This window comes from Phascolarctos cinereus, unplaced genomic scaffold (genome assembly GCF_003287225.1).
Source record: "Phascolarctos cinereus isolate Bilbo 61053 unplaced genomic scaffold, phaCin_HiC Scaffold_726;HRSCAF=1367, whole genome shotgun sequence".
In the NCBI taxonomy this organism is placed as follows: Eukaryota; Metazoa; Chordata; class Mammalia; order Diprotodontia; family Phascolarctidae; genus Phascolarctos; species Phascolarctos cinereus.
The window spans coordinates 98,108,161-98,130,549 of record NW_027556098.1 but is presented as its reverse complement, the minus strand read 5'-3'; the positions used below and the strand labels follow the sequence as shown (position 1 = coordinate 98,130,549).

The 22,389-nt window shown below is 38.6% G+C and overlaps 1 protein-coding gene across 4 annotated transcripts in view; it reads right to left on the bottom strand.

The window, feature by feature from the left end:
- Positions 1 to 22,389, bottom strand: part of TRAT1 (T cell receptor associated transmembrane adaptor 1) — a 71,519-nt gene that overhangs the window by 20,292 nt on the left and 28,838 nt on the right. For 3 of the 4 annotated variants that reach the window (XM_020999901.2, XM_078146691.1, XM_078146690.1), the window contains one exon: positions 17,088 to 17,124. The exons of the other annotated variant lie outside the window; for it this stretch is intronic. In XM_020999901.2, coding sequence (XP_020855560.1) covers positions 17,088 to 17,124 — 37 coding nt within the window. The remainder of the gene's footprint in view (positions 1 to 17,087; positions 17,125 to 22,389) is intronic. 4 annotated transcript variants of the gene reach the window in all.

Genomic DNA, 22,389 nt, shown 5'->3' with positions numbered 1-22,389 from the left:
CTATCTTATTGTATCCCAACTATTTTATACAATCTGTAGTTATTTTAAGTGAAATTTCTTATTCTATCTCCTCTAATTGATTTTGTTGGTACTATACAGAAAGGTCATTGCTATATGGATTTGTTTTATATTCGGTAATTTTGCTGAAGTTGTTAATTGCTTTGATTAAATTTTAGTTGACTCTCTATGGTTCCTTAAGTAAATTATCTTATCATCTACAAAAGGTGACAATTCTGTTTTCTCTTCACCTATAGATATTCTCCCAATTTCTTGATCTTGTTTTTTACTATAGCTAGCATTTCTACCATTATCACTGATAGTGGACAACTTTGCTTTACCCCTAAGCTTACTAGAAAGGCCTTTAATTTATCCCCATTACATATAATACTGGCTAGTTTTTAGATAGATACTATTTGTCATATTAAGGAAAGTTCTATTTATTCATGTTTCCTAATGTTTTTTACAGAAAGGAATGCTGTATTTTGTTAAAGGATTTTTCCTGCATCTGTTGACATAATCATATGATTTTTGTTGTTCTTGTTCTTAGCTTGGTCTACCAACCGTGCATTCCTGGTATAAATCCAACATGGTCATCATAGAAAATCTTTATGATATGTTTCTCTAGCTTCTTTGCTAATTTTTGTTTTAAATGTTTGTGTCAATGTTCATTAGAGATATTGGTCTATAGTTTTCTATAAGGGATTTGTAGGATTTCTTGTATTCCAATTAACTATCTTTGAACGCTTGATGGAATTTCCTTGTAAATCCATTTGTTCATTTGATTTAATTTTTATTTTGGAGATCATTTATGGCTTATTCCATTCTTTTTCAGAGGTTGCACTACTTAAGTTCTTTATTTCTTATTCTTTTTTTTTAAGATATTTTATATATTTTTAAAATATTCATCCATTTCATTTGAGTTATCATGTGGTTGGTCAAAATAGTCTACAATGAATTCTTTTATTTCTTCTTTATTTGTTGTGAATTCTTTTTTGTTTGTTTTTTGTACTGCTAGTTTGTTTTTCCTTTTTTTTAAATCAAATTTGCTAATCTTTTATCTATTTTATTGTTTTATTTTCATAAATAGCTCCCAATTCTGCATATTAATTCAATGTTTTTTCTTTTAATATCTTAAAATTTATTTGATTTTCAGAATTTTCAATTTGTATGTAACTAGACTTTTTAATTTGATGGTTTCCTAGGGTTTTTTTCAGTTACATGTCCAGTTTAATGATTTGTTCTTCCTCTTTGGTTGATTTAAGATATACATTGTCCTTCTAAGACTTTGATTGCATCCCAATAATTTTCATGCATCTTCTTATTATTGTCATTTTCATTAATAAAGTTATTTATTGTTTCTTCAATTTGTTCTTTGACCTACCAGTTCTTTAGGATTAAATTTTTTTCTCTGATTTAATCTTTTATTCAATGATCCTTGCTTGAATATAATTTTCATTGCACTGTCATCTGCAAAAGACAGTTAATATTTCTGCTTTTCTGATTTTTTTTTGAGGCTTTTATGCTTCAATACATTACTTAATCAATTTCTGTATAGGTACCATGCACAGCTGAGAAATATCTATATTGTCTAAAAATTCCATTCCATTCAATAATTACCAGAGGTCTATCATATTTAACTTTTATAAAATTCTAGTCAGGCCTTTGATTTCTTTATTTTTTATTAGATTTGTCTGTCTTAAAATGTGCCACGAGGTCCCCAACTATTATATTCTTACTGCTTGTTTCTCCTCATAACTCATTTTAGTTTTGCCTTTAAGTATTTAGCTCTATGCCATTTAATAAATATATGTGAAGTACTTATATTAATTCATTGCCTATGTTACATTTCGCTTAACATGGTTTCCCTATTTATCTCTTTGAATCAAATCTTTTTTTGCTCTTGCCTTGTCTGAGATCATGTTTGTTCTTCTTGCTTCTTTTTTTAAAATTCTGTCAAAGTATAGTAGATTTTGTGCCAGCTTCTTATTTTAACTCTGTTTCAATCTTTGTTTCAAATGTTTTCCTCATAAACAACATATTGGAGCTGCTCTTCTTTGGAGAAAGCTCTGAGTTGTTGAATTCATGTGAAGCCTTGGTGCAGTGATCATGTGATATGGTACAAACTCAGAAAAGGAAAAGGAAAAAAACATCATTGGGGAAGAAGCAAAAGATGTAAGAGATTGGACCCATGCACTAGTTACACGTGGAATGGTGGTGGCTGTTGATGGCACACCAGGAGAACCTATAGATCATGATTCAGATAATGAAAAACCATGATACCCATTGGCCTAAGGTCGCTGCTCAAGACTTTCTCCAGACTGAGAAAGATCTCTGCATGGATTGAAGGAATAGAAAGAAAGACTAGAGACTGCCCCTTGCCTAATAATCTAGTTATGGCTGCCGGAAGGGAACAGAGGTCACCAGATGCCACTGATCCTGACTCAATGCCCAGATACAATAATAGTCATCCTGGACTATGGAAGGACTCAAGATTGAGACTATTGGTCAGTGGATCTGAAGACACTGAGGATATAATACCAAGAGGTGTGTAGGTGGAATAGTTCACAGAATTCTGGATGTGGAATCAGGAAGATCTGTGTTCAAATCCTACTTCAGTCACTAACTAGGGTGTGACCTGAGCAAGTCAATTTAATCCCTGCCTGTCTCAATTTCCTCATCTGTAAATAATAGCACCTGTTTCCAGTGTTCTTGTGAGGATCAAATGAGATAATGCATGTAAAGTGTTACATAAGTGGTACCTATTATCATGCTGGCAATAGATTACTACAGAAATGTCAGAATTATCCATTCAGGCAATTGCTCCATGGTTAGTAAGAGATGAGGTTATGTACACTTGTAATTATTGGTCTAATAACCCCAAGAATAGGTTTTTAAAAATCAAGCCTAAAGCAGAGGCATTGCTCATGCTGATGTAAATAACTGTTTCCCTGTCAGCACAGGGTTAACAGTGGGATGCAAAGCAGTCCCTGGTGGCAGTTTGTCTTTGGCCAAGTAGCTCAAGTACCAAACAGTGAATGATTTTTAATAAGGCACAATCTATCCTATAGATAGCAGATGCAACCTGCAAATGATAAATCATACCCAAATATGAACATCATTTCATTCCCTACAAATGAAAATAAGATGTGATTTATAACACAGTGCCCTGAGTATACATGCACGTCTCTGATGATTAATCAGCCCAAATAAGCTATTATTCAAGAGCAGTCATCCAACCACCAAGTTTAAAAAAAATGATTTTGCTTACCAATACCAAAAAAACATTCATGGGCTATTGCAAGCATTACTATTATTTCTGCTTTTGGAAATGTGGATGGTGTTTTTACATGGAGAACTGATTGATTTTTCAAAATAAACACACCGATGAGCCTGTGATGGAAAGGTTAGGGTACCCCTGGCATTTGGGCCAGATCCAAAATTGAATCACTGCCTGATTTTACCAAGCTTTCCCCTGAAAGATCATATTTCTTTGGTCACATTGGGGTAGCCTAGAAAATTAAATACTTTGTGACCATATTCAATCAATAAGCCAATAAATATTTAAGTTCCTTCTATGTGACACACACTATGCTAGGTAAGAAAACACAGTAAAGGAGTCATCCCTGCCCTAGCCGAGTTTACATTTCATTGGGGGAGACAACATATATTGGTATTTACAAATAAATACATAATGCAAGATATCTTTTGGGGGAAGGCACTAATATCTATGGGGATTGGGAAAAGCAATGGGCTATTGTGCCTATCCCATTCACAGTAGGTTCCTCAGTATGCTTAACACTTGAACTATCAATGAAGAAAAAATTCAAGTGTCTACTACATGACAGGCACTGTCTTGAGGCACTGGGCATACAAAGCAGATAAGACAGCCCCTACCCTCGAGGAGCTTCCATTCTGTCAGCAGAAACAATATGATTCCCAATATAAATCAATACACAATGCACATATGTGTGTATATATACAAAAATACAAAATATATGCAAGGTAATTTCAGAGCGAGGAAGAGATGTGTGGAGGGGAGGTGCCATAGCAATTTGGGGGAATTAGGAGAGTCTTCATATAGAAAGTAGCATCTGACCTGAGCTTTGAAACAGGCTAAAGATTCTGAGATGGATAGAGGTGAGTATGGAGTATATTCCAGGATAGGAGAAAAGGCCTGCATAAAGTCAGTACTCTCAAGGTCTCTCCTAAGAACTTTGGAATTGAGGGGCAGCTAGGTGGCACAGTGGATAGAGCACTGAAGTCCTGGAGTCAGGATGACTTGAGTTCAAATGTGGCTTCAGACCAAACACTTGACACTTACTAGCTGTGTGACCCTGGGCAAGTCACTTAACCCCAATTGTCTTAAAAAAAAAAAAAAGAACTTTGGAATTGATTGTGTGACATGGGAGACACTGTTGTGCCCACGACCAAGAAGGCTCTGTGCTCTATGAGCAAAGCAGAATTGAAACAGCTCAAAAGAAATGCAAGATGCACAAATTTAGAGATTCCATCCAAACGTTCACAGGGACTATTTGTGCCTGGCCTGTGGTAGAGCATTCTGAGCTCCTCTTGGTCTGGTCCACAGTTGGACACACTGAAACTGAACTCTAGCATAACAATGTCATTTTGATCCCCCTCAAGAATAAAAGACAACTGCTAATCAACCAAGTCAACAAACATTTATTAGGTACCTACCGTATACAAGATTTATTAGGTACCTACCGTATACAAGACACTGAAGATACCAGAAAATCAAATAAACGGTAAAAGACAGTGTTCTCAAAGAGGAAAGTCTAATGGGGGAGACAAATGCAAACAACTATACATAAACTATATACAGTATAAATTGAAGACAATCAACAGAGAGAAGGTAGTCACATTAAGAGAGATAGGGAAAGACTTCTTATAAAACATGGGATTTTAGCTGGGACCTGAAGAAGCCCTGCAAAGCTAGGAGGCAGAGACAAAGAGGAAGAGAATTGTAGGTATAGGGGACAACGGCCAATGAAAATGCCTAGAGGTTGGAAATGGAGTGCCTGGTGCAAAGAAGAGCAAGGAGGCCAGTGTCACTGGATCTTAAATAACATGACAGATGGGGACAGAGTCAGGTTTAAGAAAAATATAAATGGTTATGAAGGACTTCAAAAGCCAAACAAAGGAGATTATGTTTGTTACTAGAGGTAATAGGGAGCCACTGCAGTTTAATGAATGGGAATGGGATGATATGGTCAAACCTGCATTTTAGGAAGATCAGTGACAGCTGAGTGGAAGATAGACTGGAATGAGGACAGACTTGAGTGAAGGAGACAAACCAGCAGACCATTACAATAGCGCAGGTGTAGGTGATGAGGACTTGCACCAGGGTGGTGGCAGTGTCAGAGGAGAGAAGAGGGAGTATGTGAGAGAGATTACAAAAATAAAAGCTATAGGCCTCGGCAAAAGATTAGATATGAAGGTGAGAGTGAGGAGTTGAGGATGACACCTAGGTTGTAAGCCTGGGAGGATGGAAGTATCCACAGTAAGGGAAGGTTTGGGGGAAAAGATAATGATTTCAGTTTTGGACATGTGGAGTTTTAATATGTCTACAAGATATCCGGTTTCAGATGCTTAATAAGCAATAGGAGATTGGAGTCCGGAGGTTAGGAGAGAGTTTAGGGCTGGAAAGGTCAGTCGGAGAATCATCAGCACGGAGATGATCATTGAATCTATAGGAGCTGATGAGATCAGCAAGTGAAATTGTATGGAAGGAGAAGAGAGAAAGTCCCAGGACAGAGCCCTGGGGAATCATCACCTTTATCAAGTGCATCTTTGAAAAAGATTTGGCAGAGGAAAGGGAGAAGAAGAAGTTAGAAGAGAACCAGGTCAGTCAGCAGGTAGAGAAGAACCAGGAGAGAGTAGTATCATGAAAATCTAGAGAGAGGACAGGATCCAAGAGAAGAAGGTGATTTGGACTCGGCCCCTGGAACCACCCTGGAGTCTGGTTGGGTTTTTGCTTTATCTTGCTCAGATGCAGGCCTTCAGGTCACTTCCTGGCCATCTCCAGGCTATGCTGCCATGCCCATGTCACTCTTGCCCTCTTTCCTTACAATGTCTAGCACTCCTTCACGTGTAGTCCTCCCCCATTAGAACATAAGCTCCTTAAGGGCAGAGACTATCTTGTTTGTTTTTATCTTAGTATTTAACTCTTAGCATGGGGCATAGAATACTGGCAGTTGTTCAGTCATTTTTCAGCCGTCTCCAACTCTTCATGACTGCTTTTGGGGGGTTTTCTTGGCAAAGATACTGGAACGGTTTACCACTGCCTTCTTCAGCTCATTTTACAGGTGAGGACCTGAGGCAAACAGAGTTAAGTGATCGCCCAAGGTCACACAGCTAGTAAGTGTCTGAGATGAGATTTGAACTCACGACGATGAGTTTATTGCAAGCCCAGGGCTCTATCCAATATAGTAAGTCATTAATAAATGCTTTATCTATCTGTCATCAAGAATCAAGCATGGTCACAAAACGCAACACTAAGGAAAAGAAACAGAGATATAACACACACTCCTACTTCTTTCCCACCAACAGCACAATGGAGAAAACACACATGGACACGTCCACTTCAAGGAAACTTTCTAAAACATCAAGACAATGCCACCATGTCCTTCTTATGTCCTGGAAGTGACCTATATCTAACTCTGACTCTACAATCAATTTCTCCTAAAGGCAACAAATTGGTATTTAGACTAATTATTCATGGGCAGCTGTTAACCACCCTTTCTCTTTAAATATTCCAGCTACCGCTGCCTCTGCAGTTATTGTTGGGTCATTTCAGTCCCTCCCAACACGTCATGACCCCATTTGGGGTTTTCTTGGCAAAGGTACTGGTTTGGCATTTCCCTCTTCAGCTCAATTTACAGATGAGGAAACTGAGGTAAACAGGGATAAGTGACTTGCCCAGGGTCACACAGGAAGTGTCCAAGGCCAGATTTGAACTCAGGTCTTCCTGACTCCAGGCCCTGCACTCTTTCCACTATGCCACCTAGCCACCCCTACTGCTGTTAAAGTGAGGCAAAATTGTTTACAATATATTTCATCTGATCCGTTCACCCCCCAAACCCTGACTTCTTGGCTGGGCTTTTTTAATTATAGTCCTAATATTTGCATTGGCCCTCCTCCACACTTGGAATCCACTCCCTACTCATAGCCCCACAGAATCCCTTCTTCCTTCAAGACTTTTTTTCAACTTTTAACATGAAACATTTACTAAACAAGAAGGCAAAAGTAATAATAATCATAGCACAGCATTTACTCAATTGAAACAAAAGCAAGAATAATGAAAACACAACAGTACTTATAAGCCTTAATCATTCTCCCATCATTGTACATATTGTTCATGGAAGAGAGTGGCTACATAGAAACCTAGAAGTGAAACCCATGAGTAGGAAAACTCATGTTCTAGGGGCAACTCAGGACTCTGGACTCTGAGCCTGGATGTGAATGGTCTGTTTTAGGGAACAGACATGCCTTCTACATGAAGCCTTTCATGATTCCCCCAATTGCCAGTGTCCTCCATTACAAACCACTTTGTAATTTTTTCTTTTTATGTTTCAGCTTACCATTTATATACGGACTTCTTGTCTCCTCCACTAGAATGTGAGCTCTTTGTAAATAATAATTTCATTCTTTATATTTATACCCCAGTATCTAGCATAATGTCTGGCACACAGTAGGTGCTTAATAAATGCTTGTTGATTGATTCTTGGGCAAATCACTGAACCTCTCTGCACTTTAGCTTTGTTTTGTTTTATTTTATAAATAAGGGGATTAGACTACATGTTGGTTATGAACTTACCTAGCTCCAAAATTTTGTGTCAAATATTCAGAATTTTATTTTCAAAAATAAGTGTTGAGATGATTTGCTCAAAGGAGCCAAGGAGACTCAAAATGTTCTGAGGATACATATGAGAAGCCTTGAGCAGGGACTTCTGGCGATGAGCAACTAGGAGGGAAAGACTAGTCATCTGGGTTGAATAGTGGACAAGCATCAGTCACCAGGCGAACCATGAGGAGCTCCTGGAGAAAGCTGAGAGCTCCAGGAAGTGGGGTCATGGTGAGAGACAGTGGTGATGTGGTAAACAAGATATTGCATTAACGCAGCAGACATCAGAGTAAGGGAAAGATGGTGATGGTGCAATTTACTAGAAATAGATTCAAAGCCACAGATGCTAGAGGAGGAGAAAGAATTGACCTCAGAGATAAGAATGACAAATGAAACCGAGCTGTGTCAGGCTCACAATAATAGTACATAAGTCAGAGGCTTGACTTATATATTTGGTGGGGACTGTAATTGGGAAGAAGGAAATGAACCATTATGGAAGGCATCCTATGATGCCTTGGCTAACTGGATTTAAATCCTCTTTCTGTTCTTTTCTAATTCTGTGCTATGTTTAAATGCTTATTGTTAGCCTAATTTGTGCAAGGGAATTGAAAGTCTCAGCTTGAAAGCTAAATTCAGATGTTTTCAAGGTCATCCTGTGGAGTGACAAAATGACATACTGTAGAGATTGCCATTACAGAGAGGCCTTAAAGAGTAAACCTGGTTCATGGGAGGTCAGAGTTCTGATTGTGAGTCACAAGTTACATAAACCTTAAACTCAATATGAAATCAGAAAATCTTTTTCCAAATGCAAAGGAAAAAAACAAAGATTTTTAATTTGCTAAAGAGCTGTCATAATTTCAAAAGTCAATGATGCCCAGAATTCAAATGAACTACAAGATGTGCTTATTACCTATGTGACAATAGACAAGTTGTCACTGTGCCTCAGTTTCCTTATTTGTAAAATGAAGAGATTGGAGTAGATAAGCTTTGAGGTCCCTTTGAGCTTTAAAGCTATGATTTTATAATTTATCATCCCATGTGTCCAAAAAAAAAAAAAGGCCATCTATCCATGAACTAACACTAATATAACCACTAGGCTCTAGTTCCCTCACTTATCTGTCTATTTTTCTGACTCTCTCTTTTCTTTTCCTTGCTTTATATCCCAAACTCAATTAAAGGCTTATAGAACATAGGATTTAGATTTGGAAGAGACCTTAGGGGTCACCTAGCCCAGCCTCCTATTTTATAGATAACAAAATTGAGGCTGAAAGATAGTGACTTGCCCGAGATCACATAGGAAGTATGTTGCTGAGCAAGGATTTGAATCCAGAACCTCTGAGTCCAAATCTAAAACTTTCAAGGATGGAGCCAAGGTGTTAGAGTATTAGGAAGCAGTACACAGAGTATCTCCTCCATACATAAACTCCTCTAAACAAATCTAGAAAGTGCACCAAACTGAATTCTTATGGGGAAATACAGAAAAAGTCACAGTGAATCATTTGTCTGGCCCAGTTCACCATAGTGAGATAGATAGGGAGGTCTGTGGGCACTGGGGACAGGGTCCAACCAGGAGCCAGTGCCCAGGGAGAGGCGGTATACCAAGTCAATGGAAGGCCCCAGTCCCATATTGGAATACCACCAGACCCATACCATGAGAACAGGTGAGGGCTGGTAGTTTCATTGCCCACTACCCAGTTGGGATAACAGATGCAAGATGGACTGAAAAAAGACCTGCTCAGGAGAGTGGCGCTTTTGTAGGTAGGGAGATTCTGGGTAGTATATGGAGAAAGGAAAAAATTCAGAAGCCAGCAGCAGCCATGGTGTGCTTCAGATCTCAGGCACAGAGCAGTCTCACTTACAGCATCTTGTTCAGTCTGTAGAGGAATAAGTAAGACAGGAATCCTAGACCAAAGGAGAGTCTACAATCCTGCCTCTCTGAGTAAGCAGAGCCCAGCAGATGGGCAACGGGCTGAACCCAGCAACCGGCTATTCTTGTATAGACCCAAACCCAAGCAGGAATTCGCAGAGCCTCAGAGCAGGGAGGCAGCAATCAGACCTCTTTGGGAGCACTGAAGGCTTCCACGTCCCTGGCCTGTCCTTGAGATACTGGAACAACACAACAAGAAAGCAGTAACAGAACCAACCCAGACCTTCCCTCCAGAAGTGCACAGAACCCAGCCCTAACATCACCATCTGAAGACAGGAAGGGTGGAAGAGTGAGCAAACAAAAAAAGAATCCATCACAAAGAGCTATTATAATGGCAGGGACCCAGAAGAAGATAATGACTTGTAAACATCTACCAAGTCTCAGAATCACTGCTTGGACAAAAATTCAACTAAGACTCTGAAAGACTTAAAGTAAGAGGGCCTTTAAAAAGTTGTACAATGTTCCTTTTAATGAAATGAGAGCACTTGAAGGGAAAAAAAAGAAAAGAAATAAAATCTATAAAAGAAAGAATTGAAAGAGAATTAACAGTTTGGTACAAGAAGGGCAAAATCTTACCCCAACAACAAACTTCTTAAAAAATAGAATAGACTGGGGCAGCTTGGTGGTGCAGTGGATGGAGCACTGGCCCTGGAGTCAGGAGGACCTAAGTTCAAACCAGCCTCAGACACTTAACACTTACTAGCTGTGTGAGCCCTAGCAAAAAAAAAAAAAATAGAATAGCCCAGATAGAAACCAATGACACAAGAGGCAATAGTACAACAAAGTCAGAAGCAGAATAGAAAAAAATGTAAGACAGCCCAAGGCAAAAAAAAAAAATGACCTAGAAAACAGAGAGAGGAGGAAAATGTTGAGCCCCATTGGCCTATCTGAATGCCATGACCCTCTGTCCACCCCGCCCCAATAAAGAAAAGCTTAGACATTATATTTCAAGAAATTTTAAAAGGAAAGTGCTCAGATCTCCTAGAACCAAAGTACAAAGTGGAAATACAACCCACTGGTCACCTCCTGAAAGAAATCCCTAAATGAAACCTCCCAAGGACATCGGAGCCAAAATCCAGGGTTTCCAGGTCAAAGAAAAAAATTTACTTCTAGCAGCCAGAAAGAAAAATTTCAAGAACTGAGGATCACATACAGTCAGGAACACACATGATTTAGCAGCTACCACTACAAAGGAGGGGAAAACTTGAAACATGATATTCAAAAAGGTAAAGGATATGATCTTATGGCCAAGAATATCTCACCTAGCAAAAGTGAACATGTTATAAATGAAATAGATGATTTCCAAACATTCCTGATGAAAAGACCAGAGCTAACTAGAAACTTTAAAGTTCAAACACAGGAGTGAAGAGAAATATAAAAAGGTAAACATGAATGAACAATGCTAAAGGAGGAAGCAAAAATAAACTGTTTACATTCAAATAAGGGGATACATGTGTCCCCTCTGAACTCTGTCATTATCAGGGATCACAGAGGGAATCTAATTAGACAAAGCCCAGAAGTAGTTTCACTGTCTTGATGATCTTAAGAAAGAGAATAGAAATAATAGAAAGAGAAAGGAAATTAAAATGCTGGAGGAAGGGAAAGAAAGGTTAGAGACAATTATCTTACCTAATCAGGGTGCACAGGTAGACATTTACACAAACAAGGGAAAAGGGTTTGGGGGGAACAGTGGATACTTGACCCTCGCTCTCATCTGAACTGGTCCAAAGAAGAAACATTGCCCACTCACAGTTCAGTGCAGAAACACATGTCATTCAACAAGGAAATAGGAGGGAAAAAAAGAAGGAACCAGGAAAAAGGAATTATGGGAAAGGTAGATTAAGGGAGGAATTAGTCCTAAACCAAACAAACTCCGAAGATGCACAAAAATATTTATAGATTTTTGTGAAGTAGCAAAGAAAGAGAATATGAGGGGTGCCCATGAATGGGGGGATGGCTGAATAAGTTGTTGTATTTAAATATGATGGAATGGTAAAGGCCTCATACTAAAATATACAGAGAACTGAATCAAATTTATAAGAATTACAAGTCATTCCCCAATTGATAAATGACCAAAGGATATGAATAGGCAGTTTTCAGATGAAGAAATTAAAGCTATCTATAATCATATGGAAAAAATGCTCTAAATCACTATTTATTAGAGAAATGCAAATCAAAATAACTCTTAGGTACCACATCACACCTATAAAATTGGCTAACATGACAAAACAGGAAAATAATAAATGCTGGGGAAGATGTGGGAAACTTGGAACACTAATGCATTGTTGTGGAGTTGTGAACTTATCCAACCATTCTGGAACTATGCCCAAAGGGCTATAAAAATGTGCATACCTTTTGACCCAGCAATACCACTTCCAGGGCTATATCCCAAAGAGATCATAAACATGGGGGAAAAGACCCACATGTACAAAAATATTTATAGTAACTCTTTTTGTGGTGGCCAAGAACTGAAAACTTGAAAGGATGCCAAACAATTGGGGAATGGCTGAACAAGTTGCAGTATATGAATGTAATGGAATACTATTGTGCTGTAAGAAATGATGAGCAGGCAGACTTCAGAAAAACCTGGAAGGATTTATATGAACTGCTGCTTAGTGAAGTGAGCAGAACCAGAACATGTACATAGTAACAGCCACATTGTGTGATGACTGATTTTGATAGACTTATCTCTTCTTAGCAATGTAAGGATCTAAGACAATTCCAAAAGACTCATGATGGAAAATGCTATCCACACCCAGAGAAAGAACTATGGAGTCTGGTTGCAATTTGAAGCATACTATTTGCTCTCTCTCTCTCTCTCTTTATGTTTTGTTTCTTCTTTCTCATGTTTCCTCCCATTAGTTCTAATTCTTTTTTACAATATGACTAATATGAAAATATGTTTAATAGGAATGTATACATAGAGCCTATATCAGATTGCATGCTGTCTTGGGGAGGGGGGAGGAGAGGGAGGTGGAAAAAATTTAAAACTCAAAATTTAGGGAAGTGAATGTTGAAAACTAAAAGTAAATAAATTAATTTTTAAAATATGATGGAATGCCACTGTGCAGAGCTCATAAGCAAATGACAAGCCATGATTCCAGAGAACTAACGAAGAAACATGCTATCCACATCCTGACAGAGAAGGGAAGGATGCTGAGTGCAGAATGAGACAAAAAAAAATTTATATGTGGCTAATGTGGAAATTTGTTTTTCTTGTGTTCTCAATTGTAAGGGTGAAGTCAGGAGGTGAGAAGGTGAATTTTAGCTGATTAGGAAAATAAAATATTTTAAAAATTAAAAAAAAATCTAATGCTCAGCATATTGAGTCTTTATTAGCCATGCTATAGTATTAGACTACATTTTAATTGTTTGCTACAGGTGAGCTTTAATGAAGTAAAGTTCATTAATCATAGGATTTGGGGCTGAAAGGGGTCTTAGAGACGATCTAGCCTGATCTCTTTATGTTATAGATAAGGAAATCGAATTCTAGATAAGAGAAGTGTCCTACCCAAGGACATACCCCTAGCATAAGAGTGAGGATTCAGGCCCAAGCCTATTAAATCGAAGTAGAAGTAGCATGTCTCTCTGATTTATGCCTCATTTAATATAAGTAAAGTGACCATGTAACAAAAGTATATTTATAGCTGAACATATCAAGGATTTTTGGTGATAAGAGAACATGCAAGAGGAGTACTGACTTTAGGGTCAGACGACCTGGCTTCAAATCCCTCCAAGTCCAAATTCCTGGCTTCAGTTTCTTCAACTGTAAAGTAAAGGCACTGGACTACATGATCTTCAGACTCTCCATCTGTTCTCTTGGGATCTGCCTTTGCTAATAAGACACTAGAGACCGAGAGAAGGTAAGTGATTTGCCCACAGTCAATGGTCAAGGGAATAACCTAGATCTTGTTGTTTTAGGGATTTTTCTACTAAACCATAATATACACAATTATAAAACTAGACTGTTTGCAGACATTAGAATCAACTCGGTTTCCTCTTCCTCCACCTCCTAGACACACACACACACACACACACACACACACACACACACACACTCTCTCTCTCTCTCTCTCTCTCTCTCTCGGTCTCTCTGTTTCTCTCTTGGTCTCTCTGTCTCTGTGTCTCTGTCTCTGCCTCTCTGTCTGTCTGTCTGTCTCTCTCTCTCTCTCTCCTCTCTTCTGCTGTCCTCTCCTTTCCTCTCCTTCCCCCAGGCTTTAATTGTAGTCATGTGTACAACAGTTTATAGACATAACTCTCCTACCTGATGATTTGGAGGATGGATATAAAAACTCAAATGATAACAAATGGAGGAATTATTAACATTGTCATTATTTTTGTATCACACACATACACACACACTGACCAGATGAGAACAAACCGTAGAAAGAAGTATAGAGCCAACTGGATCTTGGTTGTATTATGCACAGGGGTTTTTTTAGACCAATTCTATGATTTCATCAGTTAAGGGAACATTCATAGTGAAATGAATGATTCAGATTGGAAAAGATTCTATAATTTGTCATCTTAGAGAGCTGTTGAAACATCTGAGCTATTATTAAATGACTTGTCTGTGGTCATATAAGCAGTGTATGTCAGAGACAGGGCTTGAACCCACGTCTTCTGACTCCAATCTGACCTCAATACACCATACAATGCTGCCTCTAAGTATAGGTGCTCACTCGATTTTAAGTTATTGTGCTTCTGATAAACCAATTCAGGGGTATGATAAGGATCTGGTAGAGAAATAGTGATATAGTGACTCTCTCTTTTTAATTTTTTTTAATTTAATTTTATCTTCAACTCCAAATTCTGTTCCTCCTACCTCCTGTTACCCCTTTATTGAGAATTTTTTTTTAATTACAAACATGTAGAGGCAAGCAGAACAAATTCCTGTATTAGCTATGTCCAAAAAAGAAAATAGGTATACCTCAATCTGTACTGAGTCCATTCTGCCTCTGTCTAGAGGTAGGTATCACAAAGTCTTCTGGAATTGTGAAAACCAATACTCTCTTCACCATAGCTTCCACACTGAGCCCATCAGTTATGGAAATAGTGAAGTTATGTTAGCTATGGCTAACAGGGAATCCAACTACTTCCATAATTGTGTGTCAGGGGAAAGGAAGTGATCTCAGTGAGGCAGGTGGAACAGCTGAAAACAGGCACAAAATGATCTTTGGCTACTTCCTAGTTGGGCGTTTCAACAGGTTACAGAAACAGTAGGAACGTGTGCCATTGAGACTGTCTTTGGAAAGTCCAGTATACGTAGTCATTGTAATGATATTGTACAGAGAGAGATTTGGTCTATTGTTCATCCCTTGCTCAAACCTGTCTTGTTTTCCCTTCTCTTTCCCCTCTCACTTTGCTCACTTCATCACTCTCTGTCCTAGAATCTCTTAGCATTCCAAGTCTAAAACAATCATTGCTGACATTCCCAGTCCTTTCTCCTACCCCTCTCCCCATGACTAATGTAATCTTTTATGAAACTTACCAGATTTTAAGAATATCATATTATACAAATACAGGTAACAAGTTATAAATATTTTTAAATAATGTTTTTATAGAGAGATTGACATGGATAGACTGCTGATAGTATTTGTTATTCAGGACTTTCATTTATAAGCCTTCTCTTTTTCTAACCAGAACAGCAAAGCCCTGGGCCATTTGCTATGACATGGAAATAGCCTCATGTATAGAATCCTGTGTAGTAAGTGGAGTTCCACCAATCTTTGAGTCTCTCTGTAGCTTAACTGCAGGAACCACCATGAATTTTTCCCTTAGGAGTGATTGATTTTTAAAAAGCACAAGCATAAAGAGGACTGTCCCAGGGAAAGGGGTGAGGAGGGAGGAAAGGAGAGAGAGAGAGAGAGAGAGAGAGAGAGAGAGAGAGAGAGAGAGAGAGAGACAGAGACAGAGACAGAGACAGAGACAGAGACAGAGAATGAGAGAGAGAGATAAAGGAGGGAGAGGGGGGAAGAGGAAAGGAGGAAGGAAAAGAGAGAGGGAGGGAGGAAGAGGGAGAGGCAGAGAGAAAGAAGAGAGAGAAGAATCTGGTCACTCTCTCCTACCCTGATAAGAAGGTTATTGTTATTGAACAACCTTGTCTCTTTCTTTTCATATAAGCCTTTCTTTTCATAACAGAGTTCTAAGTATTGTTAAAGATTATTTATTCTGATATGAAAAGAATCTGTTTGATGGTACACCATAACTCAGAGTGGGGCACATTGTTTGGGAAAACCAATGCTGTCTTTACTATGCACTTTGTCCTTGCCACGCTTAGCATACCTTGGGCATTCCATAATACTATAGAGTCCTTTCTAATATCATCTCAAACTCTTTATATTGGCTTCTTTGTATACCTCTATGTTTAGAGGCAATTAGCATTGTGGATAGCATGCTTTGGGCTAGAATCAGGCAGACCTAAATTTGAATCTGACGTCAGTCATTTACTAGCTGTTTAACCCTGGGCAAGTCACTTAATCTGTTTGCCTCAATTTCTTCATCTGTAAAATGGAGATAATAATAGCACTTACTTCCCAGGGTTGTTGTGAGGATCAAATGAAATAATAATTGTAAAGCACTTAGTATAGTGAATGTTATATAGTATGTGCTTCATAAGTTTCCCCCCCCCTTCTTTCCTATATACAGAGAATCTCTCATACTGGTGCAGTCAGAAGGGTGGGGGACCGAAGTCAAGGAGATTGGGATTTGAGTCCCAGCATCGGCAAGACGTCAATTTGGACACCACACCCTCTCTTTGGATCTCACTTTCCTATTCTGTAAGATGGGGGGAGGGGAGAGGAGAGAGGGTCTAGATCAGAGGTGAGGGGGACCTGCAGCCTTGAGGCCACATGTGGCCCTCTAGGTCCTCAAGTGCGGCCCTTTGACTGAATCCACACTTGACTGAAGGGCCACACTTGAGGACCTAGAGAGCCACATGTGGCCTTGAGGCCACACATTCCCCACCCCTAGTTGAGATGATCTAGGTCTCTTTCAGCTCGAAAATCTGAATCTCTGAAGTTCTACAAAACGTGTAGATACCAAGTTAGTGTCTCATTTCTGTCTCTGACCCTGTACTGCTACTGACATAGAATGAGAAACTGTTCAAAATGAAGGCTTCTATGTCCAAAGGTAAGTAATAATCCATGAGGGTTTACAATCTCTGTAGAGGAGGTAGTGGTATAACAAAGCAAAAATTCCCTTTTCTTTCTTTAGAGAAGCCAGCCCTTTGTTCTCCTCCTCAGCCCACCCAGAGCCCACTCTGATTCTACTTTGTTACTGAAAGATCTGAGCACTTACCTTGGAATGTAGTCATCAGTGTAATCATAGGTTTTACCTGTGAGAAAATTGTAAAATGAATGTTAAAAGATACTTGGAATCATGGCAATGTTGATGCTGCACAAAGAATATTCTAAACACAAGGATTTTTAGCTTAAGGTCTGTGAGCTTGTTTTATGTTAACATTCTAATAACTATATTTCAACACAATTGGTTCCTTTGGTTAGCCTATGAATTTTATTTTGCACATTTTATTATTCCAAGATGTTTCCATCAAAGGAGTCTATGGCACAAAAACTGTTAAGAAGTCCTGTTTTTGAGTGTCATTTTTGATGTGTATGTCATCATCGAATTTGACCATTTGGATACTAATTTAAAAAGTATTCTCAAAGAATTGTTCTGGCTGCCACACTATTTTATCTCTGTGGTAGGATGGAAAGAGCACCAGGCTTGGAGTCCAAAGACTTATTTTCACATCTGAGCTCCTTCTCTGTCTATTTGTCTAAACTAAAGCGTCACTTTCTCTTTGTGTGCTTTCATTTCCATAGCTAACAAATGAGGTTCTTTTCCTAGTCTAATGTTCTGGAATTTCTTGAATGGACATTATGAAGATGGGCTAAAGACAGAGACGAATGACTCCTACTTTTGGGGTGAATACTTTATTGGAAGCAAGTCTTTCCAAAAATGTCATGCTTTGGGGACTATCTGTTTCACCTCCAGAGCAGATGGATTTTCCATTTTGATACATCTGATGTTTAAGATATCTTCCTGGTTCCTTATTGCAAGGATGCAGGGGAAAGAGCAGAATTCTTCAGCAATGGAAACACTTTATTATTACTTCATATTCATCAAATTTCACTAGTAGCTGTTCTTTTCTGTGCCAATTGAAACTGAGCCATGTCAGTTATCATTAAGGATTCTCTGACAACAAAAATCCTGCAGCGTATTTTAGAAAAAGTCAAGAGTGCGAGCATCAGTGTCCTGGGGAAAAGTAGCATATTCTGCATGCCCTTTACATTGAGAACTTGATAGTCCAAAAGTGTCAACTTGGGGAAAATGATCCCGAGATAGTGTTAGAGTTGGCCAAAACATAATAGACTTAGAGAAGATCCAGGGACAGACAACTAAAATGATAATATTAGCTGACATTTAGATCATCTTTTATAGCTAAGTGTTTTATACACATTAAGTCCATCACTAGAATGATGAATTAGCCTCAGGTGAACAAAGATTAAAAAGGCTAGGAGCAGCCTTTGTCTGGAAGGACAAAGAGAATACACTCAAATGTCTCTGCGCCTTTGTTTACTCATCTGAAAATGAGGATGTTGGACCAAATGATCTGTAAGTTCACTCTTAGCCCTAGATCTAAAACCCTATGATCAGGAAAAGTAGAAATAGGTAGAAAACAGAGTTTTTTATTCAGTCTCAGAGTATTAGAAAGAGGGACCAAGGGAAACTCAAAGGTGATAGGAAAAAAGGATAGGAAATGCTTCTTTTTCTAGAGAGAAATTGAGAACATGGGTAATACACGTGGAAAATATAGTTTCAAGAAGACTTTAAGTAAATGAAGAATTTGTAGTTGTAGGCACTCTGTGAACAGAGATTGTTTCACTTGTATCCTCATCAGCTAGTATAGTACCTGGCAGAGAGTAGGAGCTTAATGGGTACTCATTGATTGATTAATTGATGAATTATCAAGAGAAAAGTAGGAAATGCTGAAGATATTACCCCCTGATACTTTTAGGCCAGCATCACAGAAAACAGCTAGGAGGTATGTCCTTCTATAGACTGACACTTTGTTCTACTACCAGGAACAAAATTGGAGGAACGAGACTATTCATTAATTTGGCCTAGCATCGAATTGTTTGTGTGCTGAATCTTTTCATGCTAGCTGTCATGCCTAAAACTTGACCAACATGGTGCTGCTGTTGTTGCTATTTTAAAAAAAAAAATGTGGAGGCTAATGAGAAGCAGCATGATAGAAGGCTGATCTTGTGGTCAGGAAGACCTAGGTTCAAGCCTTGCCTCTTAAATATACCATCTGGATGACCCACAGAATACCACTATACACCTTGTTGCTGAGTCATTTCAATCATGTCTAACTCTTTGTGACTTCATTTGGGGTTTTCTTGGCAAAGATACTGGAGTGGTTTGCCATTTCCTTCTCCAACTCTAGAACAGGGCTAAGTGACTTGCCTAGGATGACACAGGTAGTAAATGTCTGAGGCCACATTTGAACTCAGGAAGTTGAGTCTTCCTGACTCCAGGCCCAGGGTTCTATCCACTGGACCACCTAGCTGCCCATACTATACCCCTCAGGCAGGTAAATTCTTTGTCTCATTTTTACTTAGTCGTAATCACTGAACGGGTGTTGTCTTAATCACTGAATGGGTGTTGCCTCAGGCAAACTGAGACCTGGGAAAGACCTTAGCTTAAAAAGGCCAAGATCTCCCACTGCATCCAGAGCCATCTCCAGTCAACCTGTTCTATATCTTGCCTCTCGCATGGGCAGGAAGAGGAAGAGGAACTAGCTCAGGAAACCAAAAATCGAGGAGCAAGAGTAGGAAAAGGAAGAGAAGGGAAAGAAGAAGGAGGAGGAGGAGAACAAGAACAAGAATGAGAAGAACAAGAAGAAGAACAAGAACAAGAACAAGAAGAACAAGAATGAGAACAAGAATAAGAACAAGAAGATCAAGAACAAGAACAAAAAGAACAAGAACAAGAACAAGAAGAACAAGAACAAGAACAAGAAGAACAAGAATAAGAAGAACAAGAACAAGAACAAGAAGAACAAGACAAGAACAAAAAGAATAAGAACAAGAACAAGAAAAACAAGAAGAACAAGAACAAGAAGATCAAGAACAAGAACAAGAACAAAAAGAACAAGAACAAGAATAAGAACAAGAAGAACAAGAACAAGAACAAAAAGAACAAGAACAAGAATAAGAACAAGAAGAACAAGAACAAGAACAAAAAGAACAAGAACAAGAACAAAAAGAACAAGAACAAGAACAAGAAGAACAAGAACAAGAAGAACAAGAACAAGAACAAGAAGAACAAGAACAAGAACAAGAACAAGAACAAGAAGAACAAGAAGAACAAGAAGAACAAGAAGAACAAGAACAAGAACCCAGGAGACCCAGGAGACAGTAAGGCTGGTGATTTTGCACAGCCCTCCCATACTTGCAATTCACTTGCAAGTCATGATATCTCCTTCCTAATGTCATAGTCTTCTTCTAGAATGAAAGACAAGGGACAGCTAGGTAGCACAGTGGATAGAGCACCGGCCCTGGATTCAGGAGGACCTGAGTTCAAATCCGGCCTCAGACACATAACATTTGCCAGTTTTGTGACCCTGGGCAAGTTGCTTAACCCCTTTGCCTAGCCAAAAAAAAAAAAATAGAATGAAAGACAAACAACAACCCTTCGAGTCAAAGGAATTGCAGATATGTATCAGTGAAGAGAATTTTCACATCAGGAAGTCCCCTACAGAGATGTAATAATCAATCTAGACCCAAAAACTAATAAATAAATAAATAATCAATGCCAATTACAAACATGACTAAGCTTATGACAATGACAGAAGCACTCTGCACATAGTAGGCAATTAACAAAATTGGGACAACAAAAATCAAATAATGAAGACGCAAGTAATGAAAAAGATTTGTTTTAACTGGTATTACAAATAACAATTACATGCTTTTTTGGTAAGAAAGGTTATTCTTTATACAAACCTACAGCAAAAATAAATAAATGAATAAATAAATAAATAAATAAATGAAAAAATATATATATATATAACTAGTAAGACAACTCCACAAATACAAAGATCACTTTCTTCTGTGGGAGTTGTAGACTGTGAATTTAAATGTGTCTCCAAGGAGATCATTAATTATTGAAGATCCATTATCTGGAGTAAGACTGCAAGTTGGAGGCAGAAATGGATATTTCACATGCAAATGTATTTTTTTTAATGTCAGTGGCAGAGACAATTTGGGAGGTTTGCTATAGAACCTACACATCAAGGCACCATGCTAGAAGAAGTGATGAATGCAACTGTTGGAATGTGTCAAAAAGAAAATTTCATTAACCTGTAGGGAATGGGTCCTGAACTGACTGATGTATAACTTCGAAGGTAAACTTTCCTAACTTAACTAAACTTGTGGTTCCAAGCACAAGAGATCTGATGTGTACAGGGCTATTGGAAAACCACTGAGCAAAGGTGAAATGCACAAGAAGGGTAAGGAAGGTTCTCTATCGCCCCTGAGTTAATAGTGATAGAAATCAAGTTGTAAAACTTTGTGGGGCTGAAATGAAATATCAAGACATAAAATGGATTACCAGTGCTTGGCGATGAAGAATTTGTAAATTAGGAAATAAAGAAGCTTGGTCCAAAGTATGGATTGATTTACTTTTATATGATGAGAGGACTTAGGATCATAGATTTATAGTTGGAAGGGACATTACAGGTCATGGAGTATAACCCATCCATTTTATAGATGAGAAAATTGAGGGCAGAGTATTAAGTGATGGGCCCAGCATCACACAGCTAGTATTTAAGGAGGCATTCAAACTCAAATATTCTTGAACCCAAGTTCAGCACAATTGATAATGATTCACTTTTGACTGGAAGCAGTACTCCTATCATAACACTGTCCCTTTCTTGAACACCATTCAATCATATCACCATTTTCTGATCCTTCTAACAATCATAAATCTACAGGAAGGCAACCCCTTTCCACTTTCCTAGCTAGTATTTTGCCTTTTTTTGTGTTCAAGTGCTTAGTGCACAGTGCCTGGGCATGTGGTAAGTACTTAATATATGCTAGTTGATTGACTGCCCTCTTCTCCTCTAGGACTTTGTTTCATCATTCATGCCCATTTTCGTACCCATGTTGTACTGCCTGGCCACATTGCAGCCCTTTCTCTGTCCCTCACACACACCACCCCATCTCTGTGTCTTTGCTCACTGTCTTCCAAGCCTGACATTCACTCCCTCCTCAATTCCGCCTCAGAGAATGCATCTCTTCCTACAAGACACAGCTCAAGCACCACTTTCTTCAGAAAGGTTTGCCTGAATCTCTCCAATTGTACTGTCCTCTCTCCCTAAGTACATAGTATTCATTTTGAATTTATTCTGTATATATTTATGTACAAGTACATACTGTCTCTCTGACAAGCTGCCTGAAATTGAAGATAATTTCTTCTTCTTCTTCTTCTTCTTCTTCTTCTTCTTCTTCTTCTCCTCCTCCTCCTCCTCCTCCTCCTCCTTATTTTTCTTCTTCTTCTTCTTCCTCCTCCTCCTCCTCCTCCTCCTCTTCTT